Raw genomic sequence first — 12397 nt, forward strand, 5'->3', positions numbered from 1 at the left:
ATATTCTAACATATCTGGTTGGCACAACTCAGAGAACAAAACCCAGAAATGCCTGTAAGACCATGGCTTGAAATCTTAAGTTGCTCCTGTTTTCATGTAGGAGACGGAGCTGCTTGTTCTTCTTCTTTAACCAAATACACTCTTCCCAAAGGATTTCCAACCTCCAGGAAGCAGAATGTCAGGGCAGACAGGAGACTGCAGAAGGAAGTTGGGAACCACAATGGTTGTGCTCAAGAAAAGTCAGGATTCAAGCCTTCACATAAAAGCAGGAAGGAGGCATGAAAGATCGTAGCAATTTCTCTCTATTACTACACAAACTGTTCAGAAAAAAAAAAGACACAACCGTGTAGCTAGATTCACAACCACCTATGTGGGACGTGTCTTTCCACAACATGGCTCAGTGCACAGAGTAATCTAATAACATCTTCCGGGAATCTAAAGACTCATCTCAAAAATACTTATCATGACAAAGAGAGATTTATCTATAGGGAAAATACCCTCCCCCCCAAAAAAAAACTTCCTGCCCCAGTTCTTCTCACTTATGAATGAGTAACTGGGGCGGGAAGTTCAGAAAGAAAAGAAAAGAACACAAGAGATTTACGAGACCTTCTAAAGAGTTACTTTCTCAGCATTCTTTCCAATCGCTTATGGTTTTGCAAAATGAGAAAGTGACAGCATCCCGGCACTGAGAATGGCTGAATCGGCAGGTAAATGGAAGTTAATCTGCACTCCAGAACAATAGCACTTGGACAAGTCACTCACTGGGGAGCGAGGCTGGAAAAGTTACCCACAAGCGCTGTAATTAGGGCAACTCAGCTTACTGCGCACAAAGCTTTTCAATCCCACTGACGGGCTTTTACCTTTTCAGGGTTGGTGAAAACATCAGATTTCAGCTCTCCGTCCAAAAACTCATTAAAGTACTTCATCAGTTTGTGAGCTTCCACAAGCCGTTGTCGGGGCGTGTTTACTCCCTCCAGCAGGTCACCAAGGTGACAGACTTTGGTGGCCACATAGCTGACGTGCTCATCAAGTTCCTGGAAGTGTTGAAAGGCAACCTAGGAGAAGCAAACAGGCCACAAAGGCATTGTTTGTGTTTACCGTCTTCGAGGAAAGTTAAGCTACTCGCCGACATTCAAAAGAACAAAAAAGTACCAGAGCAAGTGCAAGGAAACACTTAGCACCCAAGCAAACGCGCAAATATCCACAGACCTCTAAGCAAGCTCATGAAAGAACAGAAGGCCCAAATCACACAAACCAAACTAATTCCACACAAATGCATGGTATCAACTGAATGGCCTGGAAACCAGCAAAAGATCTGGTACAGGTAGTGCCTAACATGTGTATCTACCTAAATGCTCAGGAAGGTTGATTTGAAGAATTTAATGAGATACACAGACTACTTCATAACACTTAGCTAAAGATGAAATATGCATTACATATAAGCAATTATTCTGTCCTCACCGTTGGTCCTTGCAGGTTTCCATTTCTCGTCCCACAGTTACAGGCACATGAATAACTACTACAGCTAGCCATTGATCAGTGGCGGACCTACATTTTGGGGGACCTAAAGCTTGAACTGTTCTGGGGGCCCCTTTGTAACTGGCAATGGACACCGTACTTTGACGAGGATGCCAACAAACTGGAGCAAGTCCAGAGAGCAACAAGGATGATCAGGTGACTGGAAACCAAGCCCTAGGAGGAAAGACTGAAGGAAATGAGCATGTTTAGTCTCACAAAAGGGGCCTATAAGGCCATCGACTCCAAACTCTTGCCTAAGGCAGGAATCCGAATCAAAGCAGATCAGACAGAGGGATGCCCAATGTTCTCTTGAATGTCTCCAGTGTTGGAACACTCACCACCTTCCAAAGTAATTGGTTCCATTGTTGTACTGCCCTAATAGTTAAGAAGTTTTTTTCCCTAATATTCAGCCTAAATCTGGCTTGAGCCCATTATTACAAATCTTGCACTCTGGGATAACCAAGAACAGATCCTGTCCCTGCTCTGTATGACTGCCTTTCAAGGATTTGAAAAGCACTATCCTATCACGCCTCAGTCTTCTTTTCTCAAGGCTAAACATGCTCAGTTCTAGACCAGGTCTATCTGCATGAGAGCAATTTATGGAAGAGTTTACTCACAAAATCTGCACTGACTGAATGTGACTACTCTAGCGTGATGTACTATGCCAAGCAACAGGATTTCAGCCATTATCTTGCTGTCCTTCCCTTGACACACTTCAGCTTCCTAACATGCTTCTCAAACTGTAGCACCCAAAACTGCACATAGTATTTAATGTGAGGTCTGACCATAGCAAAATAGAGTGGTACTATTAGTCCTTTGTCATCTAAACACTACGCTTCTGGTGATGTTGTTTAGAAGTGCACCACCTTTTCTCTGTTTTATCACATCTCTAATTCACTTTTAGCTTGTGGTCTAATATATATTAAAACATTCAGGGGATCGGAAAGCACTAGGAATGGACGTCAACAGATGGGAAACCTTGACCTCCGAGCGTTCAGTCTGGAGGCAGGCGGTGCATCATGGCCTCTCCCAATTTGAAGAGACCCTTGTCCAGCAGGCCGAGGCAAAGAGGCCGTCTGGAAACCAGCAAAATCAGGGAGCTGGACAGGGGACAGATTATTTTTGTCTTCAGAGTGGAAGGGACTGTCATTCTCAAAGTGGCCTTCTCAGCCACACTAGACACTGCTCCAAGTACTCCATACAGAGCATGTCACCATAGTCTCTCAAGACTAAAGGATGCCTAATCTAATTCAGAGGACCAAAAACCAATCTCAATGGATCTAGTGTATGAGGTCAAGGCACTGTGTGTCAGGAGATTCTCTTGTACAAAATCAAACTGTACAAAATTGTACTGCTGGACAGCTCAGTGGTTTTGGTCTCTGGATGGGGAGCCAGAGGTTGGGAGTTCAATTCCCCACTGTGCCTCCTTGGCTGGACTCAATGATCCATAGGGTCCCTTCCAGCTCTGCACTTCTAAATGACAGCAGCACAAGAATATGAATCACATCTCCATCACCCACCTGGTTGCTCTTCTGCAACTCTTGAACTTTCTTGGCAAATTCCTTGGCTTCTCTCTGGACTTGCTGTTCTAATCTTTCCACCCTTCTCTGGATGCGTTCATCCAATAACTTTAATTCATTGATATGATTCACAAATTCTTCTTTTAATCTGATGTTGTTTTTCCCCAAAAAGAAGAAGTTTGATGAGGCAGATTTTAGCATGTAAAAGTTTATGCTATGACAACAAAATGTAATAAAATATCATATAATAAAAATTGTTTGAGGATTATTATGTTACTACAGTGCTGAAGATAGGTATACCCAATGACATATGCAAGACTAGTGAGATTAAAAACACACCCACTCTTCCTTCTATATCATTTTACCACTGTTATTCTAACACCATGTCCATCTTACTCTCCTACTCTATATCCCCAAAATGTCCATTCATAGTCTAACATAATCCTTAGAAAACCCTCAGAGGACTTTCACAACATAAATTAGCCTAATTTCTGCAATATGGAGTGAGGAGATCTGCCCCATAAAATGTAGACTTAATAGCACAAACCACTGAGTCTCGGAAATATACAGTGTGGAAAGCAAGTCTTAGTCATATCTCTTGAACTGAGCAAGGGTATCAACATACATTCCATGTTTACCAGTTATATTCCAGAGAAATCCCAATGTGGGCAGAGAAGCATATAGAGCTTACATACAAGACCCCAAGTTCTAGCCCTTGTTCAAAACTCTCAGATGGACTAGGAAAAATCTCTGCCCAGATGAAGTTGGAACAAGATTTAAGACCTTTCCTTCCAATCAAAAAGCCACGCTGCCAACCTTGTGAATGAGAAACCCAGGTGAAATTCAATCTGCCTGTTAAAACCCATGCAAAGATGTCTGTGAAATATTTAATGTTACTAAAACTTGCTCTAACCACATACACACTCAGCAATTGCACCATAATGATATATACTCCAAACTTGCAATAATTGGTACTGGAGGTAAGAAAAGCCAGTGAGGAGATTCCTCCTCATATCAAGCTGAATCTTATTTTAGGCTATAGTGAATTAAGCATTGGACTAAGACTCGGGAAACCTGGGTTCAAATCCCTGCTTGGCCATGGAAAACTCATGGCAAGCCATTCCTTGATTATCTTGCACACCTCAAAAACCATCTTATGGTCAAAGTACATCAGAAGTGACTGGGTGGCAGATAACAACTGGAGCTCCACACCAGATTCATCCACAATGCTTCTAATGGTGCTCATAAAAAAGAAAAATGGCCCTGAACATAAGGCATATTTCTTCTCCAGTCTGGGCTATCAGGAAAAAAAATACTTCTCTCCCGTTTCTCCCAGCAACTCACAGCTTTCTGTGTTATAAATTCCTACCCCTTCCTGCCCACTCCTTACTTTGTCATTCAGAAAACTAGCTAAGGAACCTGGATGGTGGCGAGAGGCAGAGCTAACAAAAATCCAACAGCTTTCTCAGCAGGGATGCTTAAAGTAAATGTGTGCTGTGAAGCCGATTCCGACTGACTACGGCCCTTCTCAGAGTTTTCAAGGTATCCAGTACTCAGGTGTTGTTTTGCCACTGCCTTCTTCTGGGGGTGCTCCAGAACTATGTAGCTGACCCAAGGCCACATAGGCTGGCTCTTCTTCTGAGAGACAGAATGGGAAATCCAATTCCCCACCCCTAGTGCTGCAAGATAAGGAGCTAACCAGCTTACTGGTATTTACTTGGCTTTACACAAAGTCCGTTCTTTGCTCAAGAGTGTTTTTTAAAAAGGAACCCACAGTACTCTTAAATGATGCTGCTGACTGCTGACTCTTACCTTTTAGGATCAAAAGCTTCCATGCCACCTCGGGAACCTCCGCCGGGAGTCCTCCATGCGAGGCGTTCAATGTACTCGTCAGCCACAAAGGGTTCCTAACCACGTAAGAAAAAGAGATGACGTAAGAAAGGCCACCAAGCCACAGCAGAAAATATATGATACATATTGTTTGCAGCTCACCGAGAACACCATTAAAAGCTTTTTCTGCAGCGAACGCTTTGCAAAGCATAGAGAAAAGGGCAAATAGCTCTTTTCACATTTGTGCCCCTAATCTTAAAATGAGGTATTTTGAAAACAGGGAACATCTCATTCATGGTGTGCAAAACTGGTCTGCATAAGCTGTGGTTTTCAGCCTCCCACATTCCAGGATCGGTTATTTGCTTCAAAGCTCTATCAAGGTCTAGGCCCAGCACATTCAGAGTTGTGCGTTCTCTCTACAAAACACGAATACTCCGCATGTAGGATTCTTCCCATCCAGTAACTGGAAGGGAGACTGGATTAGACAAGGAGAGATGCAAGTAATTCCTTTATCTAAGCTCATTTGACTACACTGACATTTTTCCAGGTACTGGTCTTCTTCATTTTTGTCGTGCTGCTCCTTCTGCACAAAGAAGCCAGAGTGATACAAGCACAGAAATACCCAGGTTTATTCTCAACCTTTAGGATCTTGGCTCTCTGCAAAATTTCAGCTCTGCTGCTACTCAGATACAACTAAGCTAGACAGATGGCCCTTCTCATTGCAAGGCAGTTCCTATGTTCCACATATCCATTCACCAAGTGATTTTATTCCAAATCTACAAGAACAAACTTGCTAGCGCAGAACAACATCCACTGTTTCTAACAGCAGGTCGCTAGATACTTGTAGGAATTTCACAAGTGGACCACTCAGCATGTGCCTTTCCAAAGCTTATGCCAGCGGTGAGCTTAAGGAATTTGTTGTTATTCGTTCATAAATCCCAAATCCTGAACACTTCTATAAGCTACATAATTCGTAGGGATGGCAAGGCCTGAGGGAAAGACTCCATGCTTTCCATTTTGCACCAGGCACACTGCCACCATGATAGAAAACCTAGAAGCATTTTATTGTTATAAAATCCAATCAAGTGAATTAGCCTGGTGAATTTTAGATGATGATGATGATGATGATGATGATGATGATGATGATGATGATGATGTGTGCCACGGATAATTCAGTGGTTTAGGCATCTGGGTCCAGACTCGGAGGTTAGGAGTTCAATGCTCCACCATGTTTCACTGACATGGGCTAGACTCAACAACCCATAGAGTCCCTTCCAGCTCTGTAGTTCTAAGAGTTGTAGTCAAGACAATATTGACCTATGGTGATTCTCTTCAGGGTTTTCTAAATAGAGAGTATACAGAAGTTATTTATCATTTCCTTTCTTCTGGGGAAGCTCTGCAACCACCATCAAGCTTGCCCAAGGCCACACAGGATGACTCTTCTGAGATGCCCGATGAGGAACTAGATTCCCAACCTCTGGCTCTACAGCCAAATATCTGACTCACCAAGATGTAAAACAGAACTAATTTTAATGTTTGAATTTTAAAAAACTACAAAAAACATTCCAATGTAGACCTTTTAAACAAGCCAAGAAAAACATATACTAGAGAAATGCTACTGTTTCTTCTACCTAACATAAACATCTACAGTAGTCTACTTGCAAGAAATGCAATATTTTCAAAAAGGCAGATGAAAGTCATGAGGCACTAACCGTCTTTTTCTGTTTCACCAAGCATGACAGGCAAGAGGTGCTGTTTACCAGTGACAAAGCACACTTTGCTTTACAACTGATATTCGGTCTTGAAGTACACCAGCTCTCCCCAACTTTTTTGGGGCCATGGACTGGCTTGGGGGGAGTGAGCTCCATGCGTGGGGGGGCGGGGGCTGCCCCGTGCTCACTCGGTGGCCGTGCTACGCTTGCACACCCGCATGCGTGCACGAGGGTGGAGATCCGTATCCGTGTCCCAGTTCCGGCAAGCCCACAAACCGGCACCAGGCTGGGGGTTGACGACTGCTGAAGTACCCCACCTGGCTAAGCGCATGAGTTCTTTTTCCTAATGACACAACATCTAGCAGCACTGCAGGCTTGCTCTGTTCACACACCAACCAACTTTTAGTCTTTGATTTGACTTATCCAAAACTTGGACAAGTTAAAAAAAACTTTGGCTTTTGAGGGGTCTGGGTAATGCAATTATCACATAAAGCAAATCAGAAATATCAAAATAAAGTTAGCTAGCTACAGGTGGCTCAAACAAAAGTTTAAATCTTGAATTCAAAACCCCATAGGATCATACAATAATGGAGTTGAAAAGGGACTATGAGGCCATCGAGTTCAACCCTCTGCTTAGAATATCTTCAGCGCTGGAGTGCTCACCACTTCCTGAGGTCATGGTTCTATTGCTATACTGCCCTCTTAAGACGTTTTTCCTGATAGCTTGAGCCCATTATTACGTGTCCCGCACTCTGAGATGATTGAGAACAGATCCACAAAAAATCATCTTGACAACCACAACATATATCACTGCTACTTTGAAGAATTCTATCAGAATGAACCAATCACTGATTGGTTCAAAATTGGGAAAGGAGTACGACAAGGCTATATATTGTCTCCCTGCTTATTTAACTTATATGCAGAATACATCATGCGAAAGGCTGGACTGGAGGAATCCCAAACCGAAATTAAGATTGCCGGAAGAAATATCAACAACCTCAGATAAGAAGACTCCCTGGAAAAGACCCTGATGTTGGGAAAGTGTGAAGGCAAGAGGAGAAAGGGACGACAGAGGACCAGATGGCTGGACAGGGTCATCGAAGCGACCAACATGAATCTGACCCAACTCCGGGAGGCAGTGGAAGACAGGAGGGCCTGGCGTGCTCTGGTCCATGGGGTCACAAAGAGTTGGACATGACTTAACGACTAAACAACAGCAATAATCATAATGAAAACTAGTATGCACTTACACAACACCTTTATCTACCAACCTATCAGGCACTTGTTAGACTTCCAACTGGTTTTACCAGTGCGGGGCAGGGGAGTAGAAAAAGTGCAGAATATGATGCAATATAATACTGCCAAGGATACCAGTGTGATCAGGACACACAGCACTACATCCCTAAGAGGTGCAGTGACGGATGTGCCGAGCCACTGTTTGGCTTTAATACAGTGGTCCCCAATCTTGGGCCTCCAGTGGTTCTTGGACTTCAACTCCCAGAAATCCTGGCCAGCAGAGGTGGTAGTGAAGGCTTCTGGGAGTTGTAGTCCAAGAACATCTGGAGGCCCAAGGTTGGGGACCACTGCTTTAATAGACTCAGTGAGGGCCTATACATGCTGTAAGGCAGGATGGTTTCTCTGTCCAGATGGGGAAAGTAGAGCTATATTAGGATCACCCTTCAAGTTCACATCCCTTTGAAGGACCAGTTTTTTAGTTTGTGGATACTCTAGGGCCGGCCATGATTCAGTCTGGTGGCTTGTGTGCCATTGAGTGCCTTCTTCCAATTTTGGCTGTTTGCCCAGCTGCAACTCTAGCTGGGTGGGAACAGTTTGGCATCACTAGGCTGGATATTAATGATGCCCCAAATGTTATGGACCACTTTTAGTTTGTTCATTTTACATTGTGAACAGGCTGGAGAAGTCTGTTGATGCTTTGAGGATGTACTGTACTCTTAGCACTGTACTAGTTCTAGCTTAAGCTTTTATGGAATATACTTTTTATTTACTGTGGCTTATTTGAATTACAATTTATCTAAAATTTGTCTTTCTTGCTATATTAATTATGAATTTCTGCATTTGTGTTGTGCATCTTCTGTAAATTACTTCATGATGACTTTTTCTGGTAGGGCACAAAACATAAACTGAATAAATATTATTATTACAGTACAGGTACAGTATTTAGTTAAAACAACAACTTGAAGCAAGATGCTTTAACCTAAGTGGCATGTATGCCACATTTTGTCTTTAATGAATTCATTATAATGCCAATGTTCACTAGTTCACTATGATGTGCCTGTTGCACATCAACTATGACACAGACAGGTCATTATTATTTGTGCTGTCTGTCATGATCTCTAAAGCAGACTTTGACTATGCATTGCCTCTGGGATTGATTTTGAAGTCTTGCATGAAATTTCCATTAACACAAATACTTTGCTATGTCAGTCACATACGGAAGCTTCCTTACACAGAGTCAGACCTATCTAGACCAGTAATATGAATGGCTCAGCAGCAGCAGTTTTCTAGATTTCAGGAAGATGCTTTCTCCAAACCTTACATGTAGATACCTAAGACTAAACCTGGAAGTTCCATATGCAAAGCAAACAGTCCCTGTAGCTTCAGGAAATATATCTTGCCAATACTTAAAATGGGAATACACTTGTTACTGACGTCACTCAAAACCTGGAAACATCAACAACTTGAGAGCTGACTATCTGAAAGACTGACTCTTATGGTTTCAATTTTGTATTCTTTGTCCAAGCCTTCCTGCAACAGGAGCAAATTCTGAAAATCAAACCCTGTCTCTTCTCCAAATGAACTCCTGTCTGAAATACAATACAGTAATATCAACTGTGTGTCCGGATGGCAATTTTTAGAGTATATAATTTATTTGTAGTTTAATTGTTTTATCTTTTTTATTGTATTTTAATTGTTGTAAGCCGCACAGAGACCTTTGGGTAATGTGGGCGGCATATAAGTTAAATAAATAAATAAATAATGAAGGCCCAGCAGCCCTGCCAGGCAAAAAAGGTGTCAACCTTCAATGAGCACTTAATAAAAATCAGCATGTTAGGTGCTTAAACAGTTTAAGGCTATAATAAACATGACTCTCCAAACCAGAGTTCAGCAACTCTGACTAGTCTGAAAGCCTCACAATATCCAAGCTAGGAAGTAATAATGGAGGTGAGGGTTGGAATAGGCTGAGGATATTTATTCATCTATTAAACTTTTAAGACACTTTTCCCTATAAAATCAGGGACAGCGGTATATAAATACTGTAATGTATACAGCACTGGTCCCCAACCTTGGCCCTCCAGATGTTCTTGGACTTCAACTCCCAGAAATCTTGGCCAGCAGAGGTGGTGGTGAAGGCTTCTGGGAGTTGTATTCCAAGAACATCTGGAGGCCAACGGTTGGGGACCACTGGTATACAGCATATATTTTGGGAACAGCAGCACTTTCAGTTCCGGAACACTTGTCATTAAAGTTTGTTTCCCCATCTATCTAAACACAATCCAAAGAAGCAAATCCCTCCTCCAGCCTGCATGCACCCCAAAAATCTCCTGCCATTCCAATGCCACCTCCATACTCCCATCCATTTACCATCTCTTCTGCCAGCTTATCAGGACTCCCAACTTTTGCTGTTCTTATCATTAAGTTTTGGCAAATCACCCCAAGGGCTTCAACAAGCAGATAATGCAGCAGGCATTTCTTCTCCTCACTCCTCTATCTCCATGTCAGGAAAGCGGTGTGTGTGTGAAAGGTACCAATCCCACAATCCTCCCCAAGATCCCAATAACAATACATACAGTACAGTATTCCTATTATCAAGATACAGTGGCTCTTCTCTCTGCAAACAAAGATCCCATATTTCCAACTCCATTTTTACAGTACTCTCTTTAACATTTATCACCCCAGAAATGACACCTCGGCTTTCCATAGCTGGCCTGACATATTTTCACCTCTAACATCCCCAACCTATGTCACCATTGTTCATAGATATCATAGAAAAGTGAAGTTGGAAGGGGCCTACAAGGCCATCAAGTCCAACACCCTGTTCAATGCAGGAATACAATCAAAGCATATCTGCTAGGGGATGGTGTCAGTTTTTCTTGAATGCCTCAGCAACTCATGGGTTCCCAATGATTTTTCTTTCCTCCAGTTGCATAGTGGCTAGGATCCTATTACTAGTCTCAAATAGACCTGCTGAGACTTACCAACATATGAACTTCCCATTCAACAACCCATTCAGTGGGTCTAACTGGGACTAGCAACAAGATATTAGTGGCTGCCTGGGTTTCTTAACCATTTGGGGGCCATGGACCCCTCTGAGAATCTGATGAACACTATGAGGCCCTGCTCCCCTGGAAAACGCAGACAGAATTCAGCTTGCAATTTACAGTATTTGAGCCAAAAAGGAAGAAATCCGGTTTGCACAGGGAGGCAGACTGAATGCTGCTTGCAATGTCTCGGACGCAAAAAAAGAAATAAAAACCAACTCGCCCAGGAACCCAGCCCGAATTTTGCTTGCAACGTCTGGGATGCAAAAAAGAAATAAAAACCAGTTTGTCCAGGAACACAGCCCGAATTTTGCTTGCAATTTATCTGATACAAAAATAAATACAATAAAAACTGGTTTGCACCTCCCTCACCCACCCAAAGCTCATCCACGGACATACACACAAATACACCCAGATGATGAATTCCTGCTATAATAGAGAGCCCCCTCCCAAAAAAAACGGGGCCTAGACCCAAAGCAGAGAGCCCCCTTATTCCTCCCCATTCCACGGCACGCACACCCCACCCTCATCACCTTTTGGGCCCCTTGTGGGTAGAAATGCGGCATAGAAATAAAATTCATAATAACAGGATAATAATAATAATAACCTCCCAATTAGCAGGCACACCCCCTTCCCCAGCAGGAACATCTCACCCCCACCCACCCCCAAGAGAACGTGTGTGTGTGTGTGTGTGTGTGTGTGTGTGTGTGTGTGTGTGTGTGTGTGTGTGCTCCCCACACCACCCTCCATCCTTCAGGGGGCCCCCAGCTTCCCCTACCCCATTACTGAGAGGCTCCAAGAGACCCCGGGGTGACCCCACCCCACATTCCCGAAGGCCGAGTGGGGTTCCCCCCCACCCCATGAGGAAAAAACAGAGGTGGGGAGGAGGGGGAGAGAGCCCCCTCCCCATATACAGCCCCCTCCTCTTTTCTTTTCTTTTCTTTTTACCTCAAAGAGCTCGGGGGAAACGGCGGCGCCCCCTTCGTCCCTCAGGCGCCCCCTCAGGCCGCCCGGCCGGCGCCCCACCGAGGCCTCCTCCATGGGCTCGCCCTTCAGGTCCCGGGGCCAGGCCGAGGGACCGGAAAGCCACCCGAAGGCCGACCTAGCTCCCCTCTCGAGCGGCGGTGGAAATCGCAGGCAGCCGCTCCGACCGACCGCCCACCCGCCTGCCCGCCTGCCAACCACGGCCCGGCCTAGCCTGGCCTGGCCCGGCCTGGGCCTCCCTTAGGTGGCTCCGCCCCAGACGGGGAGGGAAAGAGGGAGGCGGCCCGCTCGCCTGCCCGCCCGCCCGCTGCTCTCTCGCTGCCGCTTCCTCCTGCTCCTCCGGCTAAGCAGGGCCGCACAAGCCGGGCCCGGCGCTCGGAAGAGAAAGGGGCTCTTTTTTTGGGGGGGGGGGTGTCTCCTCAAGCTCTGCTGTTGGGGGGGAGGAGAGCTGCAGGTGGGGAAGGGGTCGGGCCTGGTTGTGAGGGGAGAGAGGGGGCCTGTGGGGGGAGAGAAGAAAGGGGTGATTACAAAGCACGAGGGGGGCCCTCGAAAT

General features: G+C 44.6%; 1 protein-coding gene across 1 annotated transcript in view; it reads right to left on the reverse strand.

Moving 5' to 3' along the window:
* EXOC5 (exocyst complex component 5) overlaps nt 1–12055 on the reverse strand; it is a 33437-nt gene extending 21382 nt beyond the window's left edge. The window contains exons 1-4 of the mRNA XM_072986845.2: nt 11809–12055; nt 4851–4945; nt 3039–3186; nt 861–1055 (exon numbers count right to left, since the gene is read on the reverse strand). Of these exons, the coding sequence (XP_072842946.1) occupies nt 861–1055; nt 3039–3186; nt 4851–4945; nt 11809–11901 (531 nt within the window). The 5' untranslated portion in view covers nt 11902–12055. The remainder of the gene's footprint in view (nt 1–860; nt 1056–3038; nt 3187–4850; nt 4946–11808) is intronic.
* Between the last annotated feature and the right edge of the window lie 342 nt (nt 12056–12397).

Source organism: Pogona vitticeps, chromosome 1, assembly GCF_051106095.1.
Source record: "Pogona vitticeps strain Pit_001003342236 chromosome 1, PviZW2.1, whole genome shotgun sequence".
NCBI classification, from domain to species: domain Eukaryota; kingdom Metazoa; phylum Chordata; class Lepidosauria; order Squamata; family Agamidae; genus Pogona; species Pogona vitticeps.